Source organism: Caretta caretta, chromosome 20 (genome assembly GCF_965140235.1).
Source record: "Caretta caretta isolate rCarCar2 chromosome 20, rCarCar1.hap1, whole genome shotgun sequence".
In the NCBI taxonomy this organism is placed as follows: domain Eukaryota; kingdom Metazoa; phylum Chordata; order Testudines; family Cheloniidae; genus Caretta; species Caretta caretta.
In genome coordinates, this window is record NC_134225.1 from 18,467,710 (window position 1) to 18,490,908 (window position 23,199).

The 23,199-nt window shown below is 55.5% G+C and overlaps 1 protein-coding gene across 1 annotated transcript; it reads left to right on the top strand.

Annotated features, from left to right (window-relative positions):
* The first annotated feature begins 8,474 nt into the window (after positions 1-8,474).
* On the top strand, positions 8,475-18,777 carry LOC125627829 (CCN family member 1). The gene is made up of 5 exons (XM_048832378.2): positions 8,475-8,655; positions 9,629-9,842; positions 12,450-12,767; positions 14,257-14,453; positions 16,302-18,777. The coding sequence occupies exons 1-5, from the start codon at positions 8,605-8,607 to the stop codon at positions 16,608-16,610; spliced, it is 1,089 nt and encodes a 362-aa protein (XP_048688335.2). The 5' UTR covers positions 8,475-8,604; the 3' UTR covers positions 16,611-18,777.
* Positions 18,778-23,199: the final 4,422 nt, after the last annotated feature.

The window sequence follows — 23,199 nt, forward strand, 5'->3', positions numbered from 1 at the left end:
TCAGTGGGTTCCCCCCAGGGACAGATCTGACTGGGGGGAGGAATGAGAAGTGGCGGGGAGAGGGGCTCCAGCTTGGAGGGGAGTGGGCTCTAGTGGTTAGAGCAGAGGGCAGTTGATTCCCATTATCCCCACAGAAACAAGGAAATGGAAGTGTGAAAAAATAAGAGCTGGGATTTCCCCTGCCTGTCCTGCCTCCTCCTCCCCAGTCCCATCCCGCTATAAATCTCCTCTCCATGCCTTCCACATCCCCCACTCCTCTGCCCCCCAACACCTCCAGGAACAATGTCTGATCCCAGCGCCCTCCCCGGTGCGGTGACTTCACCCATGTGCCCAGGCCCTGCTCCCAGCACCCCTGGGCACAGCAGTGTGGGGTGGGGAAGACTGTGGGTGTGTTTCCCCTGCTTGGGAGCAGAGAGACAGCATAGACCCCTTGGGTCACCACACCCTTTCGGGTGGGGGCGTGTCCGGGGAATAGGGTGTGGCCAGAGCACCACTGTGCTGTGGCTATTCCTGGCTGCTGCAAAGGCCCCAGAGCACTAGAGGGGACCAGCCCCAAAACAGGGGCGGCACAAAGCATAGAGGACCCACTGCCACAGCTCAGGTGCATGGATGAATCCAGGCTAAGAAATCCAGTTCAGGATTTGCTGGTGACCGGTCCACGTGGGACGTATACAGTGGGACACAGCTGGAAGAGCCATTGAGCAGCGGAGTCTGGTTAGCACCAGGAGAAAACGTGGACTGGAATTTTGGCCCCCTGGAACGGAGTCTTGGAGCAGCACCCGCAGGAAGAGGGGAACCTGGGCTGGTTTTCTGTGCCTCTGGAATGGACTTCGATGTGAGCCATTCCTTTCCAGAGGTGGACAGATTCTTCAGCACAGAGGTTCCAGTTAGGGACAGATTCTGGTGGGGCTGTTGGCTGGATCAGGGCATGGCTTGGGGATAATCAGAATCTCCGGGTTGATCCAGGAAAAAAAACAGGGGTGAGCTCCAAATGCAGAAGAAGGGGCAGCAGGGTGGCCTACAGTGATGCCCTCTGACCCATGTGTGTCCTGCCAGGCCTGGGGGCAGGGCTCCCCATGGGCAGAAGAGCAGTATAACACCTGAGACACAGAGAAAGGGGGGCGTGCCTAGAGGAACTTAGGAAGAGATCCGGATAGAGGGATAGATTTGTAGGTTTTATGGCGAGAAGCCATTTGATCACCTCGTCTGACCTTCTGTATAACCCATGGCAGAGAAATCATCTAGTTCCCCTACACTGAGCGCAGTAACTTGGCTTTGCCTAAAAGCTTCTTCCAAAAAGGCATACAGTCTGGACGTGAAGACTTCAAGAGATGGCGAATCCATCATGTCTCTTGGGAGTTTGTTCCAATGGTCAGTGAGGGCGACATCTGGGCCTCATTTCCAGTTGGAATTTGTCTGGTGCCAGCTTCCAGCCATTGGGACTTGTTCTGCTTTTTCGCTGCTAGACTAAAGAGCCATTCAGTACCTGCAATTTTCTCTCTGCAAAGGTACAGATACACTGCAATCAAGTCAATAGAGGACTATGGATAGAGGGATGGATAGATTGGTAGCAAAGGAGTTCAGAGGGAACGATAGATAAATAGAAGTGTGGATGAGTGGATGGATGGATAGGGTGTGGATCTAGGAATAGATAGAGGGAAAGAGGTGGATGGATGGATGGATGGATGGATAGGTAGTTAGAGAGATTTAGATGTGGGGTATGCATGGCTGATAGAGGGATTGGGACAGGGTGGATGGACAGGGGGTGGGATGGATAGAGGGATATGGATGGATAGATAGAGGGGTTAGGATAGAGGGATAGATAGAGAGGTGTGGATGAATGGACAGCGGTGTGAGGGTGGATAGAGGGGTAGGTGGAGGGGTGTGGATGACTGGTTGGATGTGTGGGTGGATGGCTACAGAGGTGTGGGTGAATAGAGAGGTACGGGTTGATGTGACACTCTGTACCTCAAAGCAGCACCCTGGAATCCCCATGCCCACTCTGTCATATAATTAGGGTATATTTCATATAAAACATGCCATGTAAGATATGTAAAAGGTCATGATTTGCTGAAACCCACTGTTCTGTCAAAATATGTATATCACTAAGTGTGTATGAAGTTATGAGATTTTGCTGTATGGTTGTTACTGAAATATGCTGTAAATTTGTAAATGACATACAAAGGAGGGTGAACCACTCCCAGGAGGGTGTTTAACAACCATTAATCAGTACGGGAGTTGTAATCAATGACAGTTGCACAAGACCACCCCGGGGGATTGCTCAACTCTGTGACTCAGCAAAGCCCACCAGGACTTGTCTCGGCTAGTATTTTCGAGGCACACAGACTGAGGGTATTAACTAAGAGATAGTGGTATCATGCTTTTGTCTTTCTCCTCCCCTACCTATGCTTGAAGCATCAAGAATGCTGGAAAGACAAAGACTTCAACTGAGGGGACTGGTCCCGGGCTTAAGGGAGAAGCCGAGAAAGGGACTGAGAGACTTTGTCCGTTGGACCATATGAACTGGAACCATAAACTCACTGAACATTAAATCTCACCAAATGAGGGTCAATCCATCCTCATCATCATATCCACTCATTATACTCCACAACTGAACGTAGCCATTATATGAACATACCCTCATACCTCAATGTCTCTACTTGGACTCGTTAACCTTTTACCCCCAATAGGGGATATTGCAGATTATGTATTCCTTATGCCATCCAATCTTAAACCAAATTTTGCACTCCTTGATAATCTGTACATTATTCCCTGATAACCAGAAACTTTGACGCTTAAACTCTGTACCATTCACTTTTTTTTTAAAACATCTTAATAAAACTTTTGAACTGTAACATCCAGTGGGGAGTGAGAAAACTGCTTGATCTAAATACTCCCTAGTGTAATTGTGTTTAAGATTTAGACCTTGGTAATTATCTCTGACCTTTTATGCCTGCCACTTATAATCACTTAAAATCTAGCTGTCTGCAGTTAATAAAACTGTTTTATGTTTTACCTAAACAGCGTGTTTTGTTTGAAGTGCTTGGGAAATCTCAGCTCAGTTTACACAGGCAGGTAGGTGCATGTTCTCTCCACTTGAGGGAAGGGTGGACTGGTTAATAAACTTACACTGGTCAGGCTGCTGACCAGAGCAAGATGGTATAGCTCTAGGGAGCTGGTGGGGAATCGACCGGTGCTTGTCTCTGTGTGATTCGTGAGTGGCTCTGGGAGCATTCATGCAATCTAGCTGGGTGTGGGTCTCCATATGCTGTTGTGATGAGTGATAACAGCACCTGGAGGGGTTTGCTGCTGGTCAGTAGTAAAGCATTGTGAGAGACAGCCCAGACTGGAGAGTTAAGGGGGCACAGCAGTACCCCATTTCCAGGTTGTATCCCGGGGACTCCGTCACAGTGGATAGAGGGATAGATAGAGAGATGTGGATGGATAGACAGAGGGGTGGGGTAGGTAGAGGGGTGTGGATGGGTGGATGGACAGAGGGGTGAGGGTGGACAGAGGGGTAGATAGAGGGATGTGGATGGACAGAGGGGTGAGGGTGGATGGAGGGGTAGGTAGAGGGATGTGGATGCAAGGACAGAAAGGTGAGGGTGGATGGAGGGGTCGGTAGAGGGATGTGGACGGATGGATGGAGGGGTAGGTAGAGGGGTGTGGATGGGAGGACAGAGAGGTGAGGGTGGATGGAGGGGTCGGTAGGGGGGTGTGGATGGGAGGACAGAGAGGTGAGGGTGGATGGAGGGGTCGGTAGAGGGGTGTGGACGGGTGGATAGAGAGGTGAGAGTGGATGGAGGGGTCGGTAGAGGGGTGTGGACGGGAGGACAGAGAGGTGAGGGTGGATGGAGGGTCGGTAGAGGGGTGTGGACGGGTGGATAGAGAGGTGAGGGTGGATGGAGGGGTCGGTAGAGGGGTGTGGACGGGTGGATAGAGAGGTGAGGGTGGATGGAGGGGTCGGTAGAGGGGTGTGGACGGGTGGATAGAGAGGTGAGGGTGGATGGAGGGGTCGGTAGAGGGGTGTGGACGGGAGGACAGAGAGGTGAGGGTGGATGGAGGGGTCGGTAGAGGGGTGTGGACGGGTGGATAGAGAGGTGAGGGTGGATGGAGGGGTCGGTAGAGGGGTGTGGACGGGAGGACAGAGAGGTGAGGGTGGATGGAGGGGTCGGTAGAGGGGTGTGGACGGGAGGACAGAGAGGTGAGGTTGGATGGAGGGGTCGGTAGAGGGGTGTGGACGGGAGGACAGAGAGGTGAGGGTGGATGGAGGGGTCGGTAGAGGGATGTGGACGGATGGATGGAGGGGTAGGTAGAGGGGTGTGGATGGGAGGACAGAGAGGTGAGGGTGGATGGAGGGGTCGGTAGAGGGGTGTGGACGGGAGGACAGAGAGGTGAGGGTGGATGGAGGGGTCGGTAGAGGGGTGTGGACGGGAGGACAGAGAGGTGAGGGTGGATGGAGGAGTCGGTAGAGGGGTGTAGACGGGTGGACAGAGAGGTGAGAGTGGATGGAGGGGTCGGTAGAGGGGTGTGGACGGGAGGACAGAGAGGTGAGGTTGGATGGAGGGGTCGGTAGAGGGATGTGGACGGGTGGATAGAGAGGTGAGGGTGGATGGAGGGGTCGGTAGAGGGGTGTGGACGGGAGGACAGAGAGGTGAGGGTGGATGGAGGGGTCGGTAGAGGGGTGTGGACGGGAGGACAAAGAGGTGAGGGTGGATGGAGGGGTCGGTAGAGGGGTGTGGACGGGAGGACAGAGAGGTGAGGGTGGATGGAGGGGTTGGTAGAGGGGTGTGGGTGGGTAGAAGGGTAGGTAGGCAGAGAGAGGGGTTGCACTAGACACACAGCGTGTGTGGGGCACATCCATGCAGGAGATCAGTAATGGGGAGTCATTTCCATCACCCACGCTGGGTCACCCCCCTGCAGGAGCACATTCACTCCAGGGTGAGCAGGTCCTTCCTGGGCCCACCCGCCTGCGTGGTGAGCAATGCCCATGGCCCCAGCTCCGCTTGCAGGCTGCCAGAGGGGCTGAGTCATGGACCCGGCAGCTTTTGCTCATAGGTGTGGGAGGATACAGACCTGTCTGTGCACTCCCCCACCCCACCCCACCGCTCCTGAGCCATCTGGGGCAGAAGGAAATAATTGTGTTGTGACCTCGACTGCCTCCTGACCAAGGGAGAGGAGGCGGCTATGCAGTGTGTGTGTGTGGGGGGGGGGGGGGCAGAAGCTCCCTGAGCTGCTCCCCTGTCTGTACTTAGCCCCCTCACCTCACTGGCTAATGTGTGGGGAGGCCATGCAGAGGGTGGCCCAGGTGAGTTGTGTCTCCAACGTGTGTTACACCCAGGGAGGAGGAATGGGTCAGTGAAGGACATGCCACCTGGCAGAGAGCTCAGGGCACAAGGGCCAGCAGCACACGGGGTCCTTTCTGCTTGAGCCTCTCGGGATAGGAGCGTGCAGTGGGCTGGAGAGGGACTGTAGTGGTAGTGGGGATTGGGAGTGTCTGAGTGTGAACACCTGGGTTCTCGCCCCAGTTCTGAGAGGCGAGGGGGGTCTAGTGGTAGAGCCAGGGCAGCTGGGAGCCAAGGGTCCTATTCCTAGCTCCAGGGTGTGTCATTAAGAGCTGGGGACTTGGGAGTTGCATTTGTACCAGCCCACTTGTCCCCTGGTGCGCAGGCCCAGCACTATACTTGGCAGCAGGGTCTTCTGGGTAAAGTACTGCATTGTGGGATAGATTTGGGCAAGCCAGCTAGAACCAAATCAGCTGCTGCCACACTCACTGGGAAGCAACTCTTGTCACCCTCAGCAACACAGGCCGGGAACCTGCCGGCTATCGCCAAAGTGGCTAGACCCAAGGGGCCACTCTGGCAGCGTAAAGTGGGTGCGAACCTCCCTCCTGCAGAGGGTCCTTCCTGGCTGGCATAGGGACTCTGCACCCACCCTGCTCCCAGCACAGGAATGGGGTGGATCGGAGGGATGGCCAGAGCACACTGAGCTGTGGCTGATCTCTGAGCCCCAGGAGCCATAGGAGGAAGAGCATGAGTTAGAGCCGCCACAAGGCGGCTCTAACTTATGCACAGCTGCCAAGTTTTGTGCAGCTCCACATGTGATATTTTATGCAAATGATCCCCTGAGCTCATCGGCATGTCTTCAATGAATTTGCAGGTGCTAATACTCCCTGGGGGCGTGTGCATAGAGCTAAACCTCACTGGGCAGGTATACAAGGCTGGGGCAGGGAGGGAGAGTCCTGGCTCCTCAGTGGCATCTAGCGGCTGACAGAAGGTACAGCAGCTGAGACAATGTGTGTGAGATTTCAGGCAGAACAGTGGGCACGTGTGATAGGGACATATGTGCCATATGGGGAGGCACTGAGAGGCAGGGCCCCAATTATGGGGGGTTTAAAGCTACCTTAACCCCAGTAAGGGCCCCAGTATACAGGGCTTGCAAACCCCTATCTGCAGCTTGGGGGTCTGGTTTCCAATGGGAGCCCAGAGACCCCCAATGTCAGGTCCCTTCACAGCTAGCGCAGGGTCTGCCAGCCAGCTAGCACCTGGTCCCAGTCCGAGCCACACTGGCGCCTGTCCCTGGGGCTGGCTGGGGTATTAGCAATGTCTCCTCTTCCTCCCGCCCAGTCAGGGTGAAAAACAAATCAAGGTGAAAACCCAGCCCAGCCCCTGCTAACCAAAGAAGCCGCTGCAGGAAATAACAGCCAGGAATGTCAAGCTATAAATCGTGTCACCGGCAGATCACAGCTATGAAGTTGGCACAGCAGGAAATCCCTGCTGTAGGTTATTGCCCTCTCTGGATGCTGCCTTTATACACAGGGGACTTATCTAGCTGGGAGGAACAGAGAGTTATTTAGCTACCTTTGGAATGAGCCAGGCAGCAGCTGATTAAGTCTCCTAGCCTAGGAGTGGGGTAGAACTGGCCAACCCTGGCAGTAAGAACCTCCCCCTCCAAAAATTACTGGGCCAGATCCTCAGTTGGTGCAAATTAGTGTCACTCCACTGAATGGGGATCTGGCCCATTGATTCCAATGGAGCAAGGGCCATTTACCCCATGTGGCCCTTTGCATCTGGACCTCTGAGTACAGACCTAATACCCGCTAGATGATCCTTGGTGTGATTGCACTGGGGATGACTGTCCTCTCATTCACACCTGGTGTCAATCAGGAGCCACTCTGCTGGGGTTTGTCAAGTGTTAATCTGGAGTAAGTGAGATGAGAATGGGGCCCCTTGATTTCACTGGAGCTGCTCCTGATTTGCAACCCAGTGAGGAAGTGGGATGGATTCTTCTCTCAGTTAGACGGATGTAAATCTTGAGGAACTCCCAAAACACTGATGGAGTTACTCCAGATCCACACCAGCATAGCTCAGAGCAGACTCTAATCCAGCGGGAGGAGAAACAGTCCCTTTTGTTTGTAGAGCCTCGCCTCTCCTTGCTCACCCTGGTGTGAGTCCAGAGTGACCCCACTGGAGCGGATTTTCCTCCTGCGCCAGTGTATCTGGAGTAACTCCATGGATTCTGATTTCCCTTTCATTCACTCCACTGTAAATCTGGAATAACTCCAGGGGGTCTGATTCTCCTCTCCCCTTGTGTAAATTGGGAATAACCTTATTGCTCCCAGTTCTTTGTCTGGTGGATCCAGACTAACGGTTCGGGCTTCCAGATTTACACCCGGAGAGCTGAGCAGGAGCATTGCTTCAGATTTCAACAGGGGGGACTTTGAGTGCTGGTGCAGTGCCCCCATTCTTCAGAGCCGGGGGGGGGGGGTGAAGCCCCCAAGGGAGGCATGGCATGACAGTGGTCAGCTGGGCCAGATTTGAGTGGCGTAGGACCTCATGCACCAGGTCGCCCTAGCTCTAGGGAGCGGGCGGGGAATCGACTGGTGCTTTTCTCTGTGCGGTCACTCGACCTTAGGGGGGGCGGGTAAGTAACCTCCTTAGCCGAAAATCCTGGGGGCACCTCTGGCGAGAGCCTTGGGGGCGGGGCCTGCTTTCCGGGGTGCTGGTCAGAGTCAATGGTCTGGCAGCCCCTTTGGGCCCTAACCGCGACGAATAACCCTATGGGCCCGCAGAACCCAGTGCTGATGAGCCGCTGTTTATTTCCCTTCCGCTCCGTCTGCCGGCCGCCCGCGGCGTGGAGGCGGCTTTCGTGCATTGCAGGGATGGTTGCGGCCGGCGCTGCCCCTCGCCCTGGCATGTCTGCGGCGCAAAGGAGGCGAGGCCAGGCGCTGCTCCCCGCTGGAACGCGCCGCTGCCCACGCGCGGCCCTGCCACCTCGCAGCGCCTCTCGTCTTCTGAATGACTCCATTCATGCGGCCCCGCCCACCGCCGCAGGCCCCGCCCCTTCCCCCTTGGAATGTCTGGAAGGCCGCCACCCTTGCTATTGGCCGGCCAAGGCCGGTGGGCGGGGCGCTGGAGGTGGCGGTATAAATAGGGAGCCGAAAGGAGCCGGCGCAGATGCTGTTCGGGGTGGCTGGGTGATGCACGTGCTCGGCGCTTCGGCGGGGTTTGCTGAGCGGCGGCGGCGGCGGAGCTCGGGCTGCCGGGCTGCTCGGATCCGCTGAGCCCTCGAGGCGTCCTTTCCTCTGGCCCGTTGAAGTCCGCGATGGAACAAGCGTCTCTGCTCAGCTTTGTTTTCCTGCTGTGCCTTGCGCTGGTGAGGGGGGATCTTCCGGCTCCTCCTGGGGATGGGCGGGCGGATCCTCAGCTGGTGTAAGTCCGTCGCTCCCGTTGACTCGAGGCTGACTCTCACCGGCCGAGGGGCTCGCTTTGGGGGCGTCTAAAGTCTGCGCCGCTGTCTAGGGAGCCGGTTTCCATCTGGGGCAACTTCTGAGGGATCCCAGCTAAGGAGCTGGGTCCTGTTGAGACCTGATCTGGCCTTTCCTCGCCTGGACTTCACGCAGCGCTGGGTGTTCTGCAAACCTGGCTACTGACGTGTTTTTTCTTTGAGGTGCTTAACTTTAGGTTCCTGAATCTGGGGATTTTTCTCCTCGATGCTCCTCTCCATCAGTGGGCGTGACACTGGTTTAGGTTAGCTGAAGATCCGGCCTTCTGAGCTCACTTGCTTTGGTGTAAACCTGGAGTCACTTCCTGTGCTGCTGCTCTAGATTTAAACTAGTGTAAACAAGATCAGGAGTCACTCCAGTGGGATCTGTGCTAGCCTGAGAGCAGAATTTGATCCTGAGGTGTTTGGTTTTTTTCCTTCTAAATTACTTCCCTACATCCCTTATCTCGTCTCTGTCTCGATGGTGGTGACTTTGATCCTGGCTGGATTTTTATTGTTGAGGTTTAGTGTGTGGGGGGAATGCAGATCCTCTGAGAAATGCAGCTGCACCTAGGAAACTATTTTAGTGCCACCTCCCATAAAAAGAGGCCTGGCTCATCCATCCCAAAATAGTCCCTCTTTGAAGTGCTTGCCCAGCTTTTTGGGGGGAGGGGAATGTTTGGACTCAGCAGGGCTTGTCTGTTTAAAACCTCCAAAACCTTTTTGTAGGACCTACAAAAATGTTGTTGTTCTGTCCCTCTTCCCCACCACTAACATGGTGTCTATTCAAAACCAGCTGGGACTCCTTTTTTTCTAGGTCTTGCCAAAATATTATCCCTCATCCAAGGGCTTTCTTTGCCTGTAGGTGGCGTGTCGTTGCCCTCTGCAGTGTCTTTGCCCCCCCAGCCCACCCCATTGTGCTCCTGGGGTCAGCATGGTGCTTGATGGCTGCGGGTGCTGCAAAATCTGTGCCAGGCAGCTGAACGACGACTGCAGCAAACACTGGCTGTGTGACCCCCACAGGGGGCTGGAATGCAACTTTGGAGCGGACCCGTTGGCCAGCAAGGGCATCTGTCGGGGTAAGCAGGGTGCTGGGACTGGCACAGGGTGTGTGGGGTGGGGGGCACATCCTCATTTACTTTCTGTCTACATCTCTGGGGGGGTACCCTGATTCCAGGTCATCAGGGAGGATGGGGGGGCAAATACCCCCATCCCAATATAAACTCTGCTTGTGACAATCCCCCCACCCCAAAAGAGTGAGATGAACCCCCACATACAGACCCTGCTGGCAACACCCCCCTCCCTCTGGTTCTTGAGCTAAATAAGAGGATCTTTTTTTAATGTAGGGGACAATGAACTCTTTTCCCCTCCTCCCCCACAGTCCAACAGATCTAGCCCCTGCCCTCGCCTAGGAAAGGTGTTAATCGGGTACCACATTGGCATGGAGGAGGTGTCCACCTGTCTGAACTGGTGGAATGCCCATCCCAGGGGTAATGACAGGGCCTAGGGTGTCTCCTGGAGCCTCCCTGTCAAAGAGCAAAGTGGTGTTACTGTAGGTCCTTCAGTAACCGTGCCCAGCTGATGCACTGCACAGGGCAGGTGGGGAGAGGGCCCAGCTGCCTGGGGAGGTGGCATCTCTATACCGAGAGCTAGTGGAAGGACTGTGCTGCCTCCTGCCCCCCATTAAGGGAGCTCTGGGGACAGCCAGAAACCCCCCCTGCCCCCAGTGGGGATCTAATGCTCATTCCCTCTTGGGGGGAGTTGTTCTAGGCTGCAGGGGTGGGGGGCTGGTCAGGGGGCAAGACACAGGGCCATGGCAGGGCTGGAGGAGGTGTCTGGGGGTGGAAGGTTCCAGGCAGGTGGGGAGAGGAGCCCAGGACAGTGGAGGGGGCCTGTCACTGGTGCTCTACCAGCCCCTGTGATTGACTGACCCACACCCCACCCGCCCCAGCACCAACTTCCCAGGCTCTATTCCAAGCGGGGGGGTTCATGCCAGCCCCATGGGGCAGTGGGATGGGTGAGTGCCTGCCCCACAGGAGTCCAGGATGGTGTAAATGGGGGGGACAGGGGTCTCCCTTTGAGCTCTCACTGGCTGAGAAGGCAACCCGGCTCAGGGTGTCTTGAAAACCCATCTCCCCTGCCATGCTGGAGCTGACTGCCCTGGGGAGACTGTCTCCCTTGATCACGTGTGTGTCATTAATACCCTGGAGTGACAGAGGATGGGGGATGGCTGGCTTAGGAGTGGGGACCAGTCATATGGGAAACTGGTGATACACATGTGCTTCTCTTGGATTCAACCCCCATGTACATCTGGAGGGCAGGGCAGGGGGCATGGCACAGAGCCCAGAAAGAGAAGTTCATTCAGCAGCCTGTTCAAGCATGGGGAGACCGAAGAGCAAGGCGTCCCCCCTGCTGGCTTGGGGTGGGAGAGCGTCGCTGACCTGTGCCCCCCTGCCCCAGTGTGGATGGGCTCGGGCCCAGGTCCAGAGGGGTGGTGGTGGGAAAGCTGGAGCCTGTGAGCTCAGGGCTCAGGAATGTGTCCAGGAGAGTGAAAAGCCGGGCCAGGGATCCAGAGCCAGCCACATTCCTGCAGGGATTGTACATTTGCCCCTCCATCCTTGGAAATCTGCCCCCCCTCACCCTTTTCTCCTGTGGGGGTGGGGGAGGTAATTTTTCCCCCGCTCCTGGCGGGCAAGGGAGCCTGAATCCAGCATGAGGGTCTTTTTTTTTTCTTTTCCCCTGCTGTTGCAACACGATCCATTCCTGGCCCTTGTGATCCCGGCCCACATCCTGTTTTCCAGAGCTATTTAAAGCTGGGGCTCCTCTCTAAAATCTCTTGCTCCTGGGCCCTTAAGGGGAGCAGCAGCCTCAGTCCCTGCTCCAACACTTGGGTCTGGCCCAATGGTGTGGTCTAAGGATGAAGCACCTGTACTCCCCTGCCCCACACACCCTCCCTCCCCCCCAAGATCCATCCATGTCCTTCATCCTGCAAGGTCACTCAGCATCAGCAGCTCCCATTGGCCTCTCCAGGGCCTGGAATGCTCTGGCGATGGGCTGTGAATTCCCTTAGAGGTGAGGTTCCTTCCTTATTTTGGGGGGCACCCTAGTCACCACGCTTAAAGGACCCCTGCCACAGGAGGGGGCTCCAGCCATGGACCTCTGATGGGAATGGTCCAATCCTGAACCATGCTGTGCCCCCCCTTAACAGGCTTGTCCCCCCCCAAGTCCTCTCTAGTCCCCAGTGCAAGATGCCCCAAGTCTCCTCTAATCAAATCTGATGCCTGCACAACAATCCCCAGCTGGGCATAGGCCTGTGCCAGGAGGTAAGGGCATGGATGCCCAAGCACCATGCTATAGCTGCACCAGGGTGCTGCTGACCCCCAGTCCGTGTGGAGCAACTGATGCTGCAAGTTGTCTAGCCACTGCCATGGTTCTGCCCCTCTCCCACAGTGCAATGCTTCTGAGCAGCAAAGTACCTGGAGACCCTTGCTGCTCTGGGGCCACAATGCCAAGCCAGCATGTGGCTTTGGAGGGGTGGGGGAGTTAAGAGCTGGGCAGACCAGCAGTGGGTTCCTAGGACATTTTGCTATCTTGACATGAAAGAGGTGGAGGGATCCACTAGGGAGTGGGTGCCCCTCTTGGGCAGCTGACTAACGAGCCTCTTGGGGGCCCTGCTGTGTCCCCAGCCAAACAGGAAGGCCGGACATGCCAGTACAACGGGCGGATCTACCAGAACGGTGAGAACTTCCAGCCCAGCTGCAAGCACCAGTGCAGCTGCATTGACGGTGCTGTCGGCTGCCTGCCCCTGTGCCCCCTGGAGATGCCCCTGGCCTCCCTCAGCTGCCCTGACCCACAGCTGCTCAAGGTGCCCGGCCAGTGCTGCAAGAAGCTTGTGTGCGGCAAGGGGGCCAAGAGGTTTGGGGAGGCCTCCTTTGAGGGCAGGGAGACCAACAGCAACGAGCTTGTCTACGTGGGCAAGGATGGGCACTGGAAGAACCTGCCAGGTGAGTGCATGAGGGGTGGGCACCAGATAAAGGGCTGGGGAGGGGGTGCCCACCCACCAAGGAGCCCAGGATGAGATGCCAGGGCTGGACAAGAAGTGGTGGGTGTTGTGGGATAACCCCTGATTTGTAGGGTGCTATCACCAGCTAGCAACAAGCTCAAGTCTGATGTACCCGTCCTGGTAGGGTGACTAGGAATGGTGCTTCACCCACCTCCCCAGGCTAATGCTCTCCAGCTCCTCCTGTCATTTAGCCTGGGAGAAAATCTCTCCTCCCTCCCCCAACCAGCAGGGAACTTCCTCAACTGGCAGAAGGGCTCTGCTCTCACACTAGGGAATGGATCAGGGCACAGCCAGAGCCTGTTGTGCTGCGGCTAGTCTCTGCTCCCCAGGGACCACAGAGGGGCAGAGCGTAAATTAGAGCAGCCTCTAGGCGGCTCTAAATGCACATCTGTGGCTGGACTGGAAGGTATCTTTGCCTCCAGTTTCCCCACATTGCATAGGTTGGGTGGATGCTTCCGTGCATACTTCATTTAGACTGGGACCCTGCTGGCTGCAGTAGGAACATAAGGCTGGAGGCTCGTCCCTGCCCCAAGAGTTGGAAATCCACATTGGCTGTTTGAGTGCCCGGGAATGGCAGGTGCTGTGGTCAATGGCACCCAAAGGGCTCGGTTCACAGCTGCTGGGAAGCAGTGGCAAAGTTAGTAGGAGGGTGTGGGGAGCAGGGCATGGCAGCCTCTAGGGATAAGTGTGGTGCCTTTTCAAGTGGATTATGCAATTGACAGGAGGGGGCACCTGCCCCCAATTTTCCCGTGGGGCTGGAGAGTGCGCTTGTCTGGCAGCAACAGTGCCTGTCCCCAGGGCTGGGCCTGGCTCCCTGCTCCTGGTGTTGTGATGTGGTGCACAGGGTCAGGTGGCACCCCACCATCATCCCCAAGGGCCAGCGGGGCCAAACCTGCATGGCACTGTGACCCCATGTGCCAGGCTGCAACACAGGGAGCTGAACCCAGCCCCATGGGCAGGAGCTGCTGCTGGGTGCCCCACCAGTGACCTGTTGCACCCCCGGTTGCAAATCCTGGCTTGGCCACCCCTCAAGAGGTGGCCCAACGGCCATCAGCTGAATTCCCCTCCGCAAGTTCAAGAGGGCAGCAGAGGAAGCTGAGTAACCAGCCCCTGAATCCAGGGGTGCTGGGTAGGCAGAGTCCCTGGGGCAGTGCAGGACTTAGGGTCTGCTGTGAAGGGGTCATGAGCACCTGCACTTCCATTCTCCCCTTCTAGGACCAGCTCCAGAGTTGGGAATGGGGCAGGACAGAGACGGCAGCTTTAGTCGGTTGCCCTATATACCTTGCAGCTCATGCCAGCTTCTAGGCCTGGCTTTGGTGCGGGAGCGTGTGACTGAAGGGCAACCTGAAATTCCCAGGTCCTGGCTTGATGGCAAGCACCCCCTGCTGGTGAGCCTGTGTATTAACTGGGCTCCCTGTCTCCTTCTCCAGCCTGGGCACCTCTGTTCAAGGCCCAGTCGGTGCTGAGGAAATGCCTAACCCAGACTACGGACTGGTCTCCCTGCTCCAAGACCTGTGGCCTGGGTGTCTCCACCCGGGTCACCAACAACCGCCAGTGCAAGCTGGCCAAGGAGATGCGGCTGTGTCAGATCCGACCCTGCAGCCAGCCTGACTTCACCAAGCTGAAGGTGGGGCTGGGATCCCTACCAGTGGGGGGATAGGCTGGGAGGCCCTTGACCTTGCCAAGGGAGGTGGGGACAGCCCCTAGAAGTGGTATTGGAACAAGGAGCTTGCTATCCTAGCAAAGGACTCCAGTGGGGTGGGGGTGTTTCAAGAGGGGCTAGGAATCAGGACTCTTGGGGGGGGGGGGTATCTCCTGCTCCAGGGGAGTGGCATCTAGTGGTTAGAGCAGAGCTGGTAGGGGAGGACTCTTGAGTTCTCTCCCTGGTGCTGCCACTGGCTCACTGTGACCTTGAATCATAGAATATCAGGGTTGGAAGGGACCTCAGGAGGTCATCTAGTCCAACCCCCTGCTCAAAGCAGGACCAATCCCCAATCAAATCATCCCAGCCAGGGCTTTGTCAAGCCTGACCTTAAACTTCTAAGGAAGGAGATTCTACCACCTCCCTAGGTAACGCATTCCAGTGTTTCACCACCCTCCTAGTGAAAAAGTTTTTCCTAATATCCAACCTAAACCTCCCCCACTGCAACTTGAGACCATTACTCCTTGTCCTATCCTCTTCTACCACTGAGAACAGTCTAGAGCCATCCTCTCTGGAACCCCCTTTCAGGTAGTTGAAAGCAGCTATCAAATCCCCCCTCATTCTTCTCTTCTGCAGACTAAACAATCCCAGTTCCCTCAGCCTCTCCTCATAAGTCATGTGTTCCAGACCCCTAATCATTTTTGTTGCCCTTTGCTGGACTCTCTCCAATTTTTCCACATCCTTCTTGTAGTGTGGGGCCCAAAACTGAACACACTACTCCAGATGAGGCCTCCTCAATCTCAAATAGAGGGGAACAATCATGTCCCTCAGTCTGCTGGCAATGCCCCTACTTATACATCCCAAAATGCCATTGGCCTTCTTGGCAACAAGGGCACACTGCTGACTCATATCCAGCTTCTCGTCCACTGTAACCCCTAGGTCCTTTTCCGCAGATCTGCTGCCTAGCCATTCGGTCCCTAGTCTGTAGCGGTGCATTGGATTCCTCTGTCCTAAGTGCAGGACCCTGCACTTATCCTTATTGAACCTCATCAGATTTCTTTTGGCCCAATCCTCCAATTTGTCTAGGTCCCTCTGTATCCTATCCCTGCCCTCCAGCGTATCTACCACTCCTCCCAGTTTAGTATCATCTGCAAATTTGCTGAGTGCAATCCACACCATCCTCCAGATCATTTATGGAGATATTGAACAGCTGGGGAAGATCCTTCCCCCCTCAGTTTATCCATTTGTCAACTGGAGATCAAAAGGGTTGCTAAAGCCCCATCGCCACATGGAGGCTGTATCCAGGGCCCAACACAGCACTAAAGGCGGGGGCAGGTCTGGTGTAGAGCTAAGGGGCTGATGCAGGGTCACACTGGGCTGGCTTCTGGGGGTTGGGGGATGCAGGTCAGGGTCATGAGGGTCTAGACCCTCTGCTGGTATAAATGGCTCCATTGAAGTCCAGGTTTCCCCGCTAGGGAGCTGGAGACTTAGCCCAGCCTTTGAGTGATGGGTTGGATCCCAGCCAGTGCTGGGAGTGTCTGTCCTGCCACAGGCAAACTGTGCTGAGCCCCAGTGCACCCATTCCTAGGAGTCCCTCCTCATATCCCCTCCCCAGACACAGCTGAGGCCTAGCATACTCATTCCACTCTGGGTGCATCCAACTGAGTCCCCCCATCCCCCTCTTGGCTGAGACCTGGCAAACTCATGCCACACTGCAGCTGTAGATATTGGGGCCCTTATAGCTGTCTGACATGCAGGCAGCTCCTACTCCCGCCACATTCTCCCTTCCCCCTCCAGCTGCATCTAACTGGGGTGTTTCCCTCCCCCCCGCAGAAGGGCAGGAAGTGTCTCCGGACCCAGAAGGCGCAAGAGCCAGTGCATTATGCCTATGCCGGCTGCAAGAGCCTCCGCAAGTACCAGCCCAGCTACTGCGGCTCGTGCCTGGACGGGCGCTGCTGCGTGCCCCTGCGCACCCGCACCCTGGCTGTGCCCTTCCACTGCCCCAATGGGGCCTCCTTCACGCACAGCGTCATGGTGATCCACTCGTGCCAGTGCGGGCCGGCTCACTGCCAGCCCCTCAACGAGCCTGCCATGCATCCCCAGCACCGGCTAGATGAAGATACACACAAGTTCCTGGAGTGAGCTGTGCTGGCAACCCAGAACGGGCGAGGTCCTGGCGATGGCATGGCGGGAGGGATGCCCCCTGCTCAAAGGACACTTTAAGGACTGGATCTCAGCCCTAGATTGGGGGGTCTCTAAGCTGATGGGTGGAGGGCAGGCCTAGGGAGCTATTGACCCACATGGCAGCCCCTTTCTAGCCTGTATTTCCACTTGTGACCTCCCCCATTTCCTATCCCATGGTGCCTCTTTCCACCTGTGCCCCTTCATGTGCCCCACTTCCCTTACCTACCCCATGGAACCCTGCTGTGCACCCCCACTTCCTCCTGGGGGTGGGAGTATCTCACCACATCTTCCCCCCAACCCAACACACTGTCTGCCTCTGCCTTGTGCACACTCATTGCCCCCTGGTGGTGAGCCCCCAATGGACACCCTCTCCATCCCTGGTGGAAGAGATTAGGTGTCATTTGAACCACATGGGGGGCAATATACAGCTGCCCCACCCTCTAATAATCCAAAGGGTTCTTCTCTCTCCCCCCAACCTCATTAAAGCACTTTTAATTATACCCTGGATGCCAGGAGCCAAGGGGTTGGTGGTCCCATGGGAAGGATGCATAGGAGGGTGTCTAAAGAGTTTCATGCCTGTTCTATCGCCCCCTGCTGGGCTGTTTTGTACTCACAGGCACAGCAATGTTGCACTTGCTGGTGGGGAGGGGGAGAATTGTTTAGGGGAAATTGTTTTGTTTTTCTTTAGCACACACCCAGCTTCAAACTCAGCTTGGAGCGATGGCTGTTGGCTTCATAAGGAAGCCCATCTCATCTGTCACCCCTTCTTGCTGTCTTCCCCTCCTTGTTAATTAACGATGCCTGCTTTCTCTCTCCCCCTCCATGGGGGGGATGGAGGGGGCAATTTATAGTGACTGTCACCATGATTGAAAGTCCTTTCTCTCTCTTGCTGGCGGGTATAATTGCTTTGTGGGGGAAGGGGTATCCCCAGACCCTCTGCAAACTCATATCTCCATCAGAATGTGTTTCTCTTTTCTTCCCCCCACTCAAAAAACAAAAACAAACAAACAAAAAACTGGAAGGGAGTTTAGAAGCTGGTATTCTGCTCCAGTTGCTGGCTGGATAACTAGCTGCAAATGTCAGATCTGGATCCACCAAACCCTTTAAAGTTTATGGGGCTCTTCTGAACCACCCCACCAGCCCAGCTGTCTGTTCTCTGCTTAGTTTGGCTTAGAACAGGAATGGCATATGAGGGGAGGGCAGCTCTGTTTCTCTCATAAATACCCTCCCCCATCATCCTGCCACTATCTCCCGATCCAGAGGAGTTTATTCAGGACTCCCCCTTCAGTGCATCTAACTAAGCTTGGCAGCATTCGATTTTAATTTCAATAGATAATGCTTGTTTGAGTTTTTAAAAAAAGACTCTTACAGTTGTGGGAAATTATGGAGGGGGATCAGACAAGGGGGGGGGTCAGATGCTAATTACAGTAGATGTTGAGATTCGAAAAGTTAACGGTGAACAAGCTTTAAAACACAAATGGCCAACACCCTATGTCAAACTCTACACAGGAAACTGCCTTAAATCAAACTCAGGAGTTCTCAAGCAGCGCGTTTCAGCTGTGGCCGGTCGTCACTGATAACTGACCTGTACCAAAGCTATTTTTTTGTGGGTTTGTGTGGCTGGTGTAATTCATGTTTGCTGACATTTATCCCTGGAAATCGAATCCTCCCAAGCCACCCTGAGCAGCGTTGTCGCCCTCTCGGGCCTCATCCATGGGCAGGGGCTCATAAGTGCTACACCGCAGTCAGAATAGCCACTCCTGTTTCTAGATTCCCTGCTTTTGCCCTGGTTGGGGGCATCTCATCAGAGGCAGCCTCCCCTTGTCTTGTGAGGTTAAGCAGGTGCTAAACTAAAGAGTTAATGGTGCTTAGTAGCCTGGGGGTGGGGCTACGGGGTCTCTGTTCTATGTCCAGGTCAGTGGCTACCTGCCAGCCTGGCTGTTTCTCTGTGTCTAAGGTGTACGGAGCCCGGTTTATGGGGAGAGGTGATATGTATTTATCACAATAAAAGCTGCTTATTTTTTTATTTTTGGATATAACTAATGGAGTCTAGGGCTTGGCGGGTTTATTTGTTTTGTTTTTTTAATTTACACAATAAAACAAAGTTTATTTTATAGAAAACTCAGCTGTGGCTAGTTTGGAGGTTTGCTTGTTTTTTTTTCCCCAGTGAGTGTCTGCACCCCGGGGCAGAAAGAAGAGCAGGTGCTTCTGGGCTGCAGCTTGCCCGAAGGATCAGGACCCTTAGGCTTGATCTAAGCAACAAGCTGGACTGATTAGATCACGTTCATACTAGCAGCCCTTTCCCCCTACTGCTATATCACCAAAGCACTAGTCGTGTGGATATGGCTGGCCGTGAGGTCTAGTGAGTGGATCACCAGGCTAGGTGCTGGTCCCAGCTCAACCATTGGCTTGCTGGGTGACCTTGGGCAAGTCACGTCCCTGCTCCGTGCCTCAGTTTTCCCATCAGTGCAATGGGGATAATGATCCCAAACTCCTTTGTAAAGTGCTTCAAGAGCTACTGCTGGAAAGTGCAAGGTAAGTTAGGGGTTGCTATACTGGCAAAAGGGCTCCCAGTCTGGCTGCAGCAGGGCTGTGCACGGTGCTGCTACAGTGAAGCCTGCCCCACCCTTGACCAGAGCAATCTATCCTGGTAACAGGGCAGCTCTGCAGGCAAAGTGAGTCTATGCTAGGAGCTCATGCCAGCAATGCTCTGTCCTCACCACACCCCTGAGTGATGCCAGCAGAAGTCAGTAGCGTAGACCTGGTTTAACTCTTGGAGTTGTAGTTATGCCTAGGATCTTAGCTGTGGGCCAGGCCCCCAGGGGGCTAGGTGCTGTACAGTATCAGGTGTATTACAACAGTGCCTAGGATCTCAGCTGTGGGCCAGGGTGCTAGGTGCTGTATGTTATTTGGTGTATTACAGCAGTGCCTAGGAGCCCTGCCATGGACCAGGCCCCCAGGGGGCTAGGTGCTGTACGAACACAGACCAGAATGACACTCCTTGCCCCACAAAGGTCACAGTCCCCATAGAGTTCTGTCCCCAGTGTGGGTGCTGCCTGGGTGATGCAGCTTTCACATTGAAATAGGAGCATGCACATTTGGGGGTAGGTTATACAGGTTTAATCCAACGGGTGTAACTCTGCCTGGATACTCTTTTTTTATGTAGGTTTAAATCTAGCACCGGCCTGGGCTGAACAGGGGTTTTTGTATAGCGGGGGGAGGGGGTTATACCGAGGCTGCTCATTCAGTTATAATCTTTCCTAGCCCTTTCCAGGGGTAGATCTGAGTGCTTTACAAAGGAGCTCAGTGCCATCCCCATTGTATGGATGGGGAAACTGAGGCACAGAGTGGGGGGAAGTGACTTTTCTGAGGTCACCCAACAGGGTGGGCAGTGCCAGGCCAGCACTGTACCCACTAGGCCACTCTGCTTCCTCTGAGTAAGGATGCAGTTTGAGCAGGATGAAGGTGTGCTCATAGATTCCAAGGCCAGAGCGGACCACAGTGGTCACGTGGTCTGACCACCTGCTTAACACAGGCCGTAGGATGGCCCTGAATTAATGCCCGTTGAAGTGCAAAAGCTGGGGTTGAGCTGCAGCATGTCTCTCCTAAAAACCATTTAATCTTGATTTAAAGATTTCCAATGAGGGAAAATCTGCTCCAGCCCTGGGTGAGCTGTTCCAATGGTGAATGACCCTCACTGATACCAAAAATGGTTCTTTATTTTTGGTGTGAATTTTGTCTAGCTTTAACTTCCAGCCGTTGGATTTCGTTAGATGTTTGTCTGCTGCACTGAAGAGCCCATCAGCAAATTTCTCTTTCCCCTGTAGGTACTAACAAATGGCAATCTAGTCACCCCTTCAACCGCCTCCTTGTTAAATTAAATAGATTGAGCTTCTGGAGTCTATCACTAGAAGGCAGGTTTGCTAATCCTTCAGTCCAGAAGTCCCCAAACTGGGGGGCATCCTCCTGGATGGGTGTGGAGGGCCTTGGTCAGCCCCCATGAGGGTGGGGAGGGAGCACCACCCAGCCCTGCCCCATCCCCAGCTCCCATCCCCACGTATGGCTCTGCATTGGCCAAGGGCCCAACTGCTGGCCCCCACTACAGCCTGGCTGCAACCCTGCTCCTGCCCCCAGCCTCGGCCCCTGGCCCTGGCTCCCTTCCCTGCCTGGGACTGAGAGCGGAGCTGCGCCTGGGTGCTGCTGCTGCTCCTCCTTTCCCATCCCTAGCCCTCGCCCCCTTCCCCCATCCATGTCCCCCAGCCGCAGCCCTGCTCCTGGCCTGGGCCCGGCGTGGGGGGTATGGACAGGGATAAGGAGGGGTGTGACCCTTAAAAGTTTGGAGATCACTGCTCTAGTCGTTCTGCTGGGTCATCTCTGAATCCTCCCCCATGGCCCCGCAGCCAGCCTTCTCAAACTGTGGCAACCAGAACTGGCCATGTTATTCCAGCAGCGGTCACACCGGTGCCAAACAGAGGAATTGAATGTCCTTGCTATGGATCAATACTTCCTGTTTACACAGCCACGGGATTGCACTAGCCCAAATAACGGGCTAAGCTATACAGGTGCCTAGGGTTGCCAACTGTGGTTGGACAAATTCCTGGGGGTTTCATCACATGTCATAATCTTTAATTAAAGATTAACCTTTAATTCCTGGAGACTCCAGGACAATCCTGGAGGGTAGGCAACCCTGCTGGTACAACTGGGCCCATACTGGGGGGGGGGGGTTGTACCCCAGTTTCCAAAGGGATTGTAGTTAATACTGCTTCGGGCTCTGTCTGTCTACTGGAGATGCTTGTGTCTGTATATTTAAGCAGGTTAAAGGACTAGAGTCCAGGTATGGGCCAGCACAGGTTTTAACTAACGAGTTCTAAGCCCCGTCTACACTAGGAGGGGCTCACTGGCAAGGTGCTAATACCCCCTCAGTGAGGAAAACAGGCTCTACAGGCAACGCACAACCACTCTCGCACAGCTGTGTCTACACTAGGGCATTTGCTGGTCTAGAAACGTCCCCCGTCCCCCCCCCCGACAATGCTATATGGGCATACATTACTAAAATAGACCTGGCTTAGGGCAGCGGCCCCCATGCTGTTTGCTGAGCAGCCCCTGGAGTAGGAACGCTCCCCCGCAGGGGGGATGCATCAGCAGTGAGAGACGATGAACGTGTCATTCCTCACCCACCCAGACGGAGAATGGAGCAGGCAGGACAGATGCCTGATGCACGGCTGGGGGGCACCCCAATGCCACGGTGATGGACGTGGTATAAGGACCTGTTGAGACTAGGGTCCTTCTCAGATTGGGCCTGAGTGAGGGTGGTTGGGGGTTGGGTTAGACCCTCCCCCTCTAGTGGTGGTGGGCCTGATGGGCCTGATTCAGCCCCGGCCTGCAAACCTGGCTCTTAGCTCAGGCCCCAGGGGCTCACGTGTTAAGAGCCAGGGATCCTAGGTTCAGCTCCTGAGGGGGGCCATGGCCCAGTTTAGGCCTGGGTGAGGGAGGGGAGGTGCCCCATGGCTTGGCCTAGGTCATTCCCAGGGGGTGGTATTCTGTTAGGAGGGAAGAATCCCACAGCCCAGCCTTTGCTTGTGGAGGTGACAGGACCTTTTTGAACTACAGCTCCCCCCCCCTTTGCTCCTGCAATGATGACGCACACCCCAGCTGAACCCGCAAAGCTCAGGGCCGAAGCCCAGGCCCCGCCCAAGGAGCCGATGGTGGCGGTAGCAGCAGGCTCTTACCCACTGGCGCAGACCAGCCCCTGGGGCAGGAGTCACAACCCTCGCGGCCCCGCTGGTGGGTGGCAGCTCTGGGGCTGCTGCAGCCGCTGCCTGCTAGGGGAGAAGCCGGACATTTCGTCCGAACGGGTTCAAACGCACGGGTGCAGGGGGCGGATGAGCTGGTGGTTGCTTGAGTTGTGGCTGTTTTTAGAGATGCCCCTTGTGTGGGGCTGGGGTTCCCAAAGGGCTCAGCCAGCAGCAGCTCCCCAAGACTCCAGGGCATTTCCCCCACCCCCGGCATTGAGAACAACTGTACCAGGGCCCGGAGATGCCAGGGGTGGGGGGGGGGTGCGTGTCACACTGCAAAACAATCTGGGAGCAGCTGAGTAGCGAAGCAGCCCCCCCCCCCCCCAGTAAGGCCAATGTCAGCAGCATTGACAGCACCCCAGACCTCCAGCTAGAGCCCTGACGTGTACTTGGGGGCCCACAGTCACATTGCACCTTGAGCTACCAGTGCAGGGAGGGCCAGCTCCCACAGCTGGCCTGCTGCAGTGTGTGGGTTTGCACATGCATGGGCTGCATGTCCGCGTGTGTGCACGTGTGACTGGCCGAGCAGGCCTGCAGCGGGTGTGTGCACACGTGTGTGTTGCAGGAGCTGACAGCAGGTGGTGCTGTCGCTTTACAAACCTGTGTGAGGGGCCCAATGATTCTGAATTCCAACACCCCCCCACATACACATACACCCCACACTCCCCCGCTGGACCCCAGGGAGGCAAATCTGGACTGTTCTGCCTTGAGGCATCTGTGGGGACAGAGAGGGTGAGGCGGGGAGGGCAGTG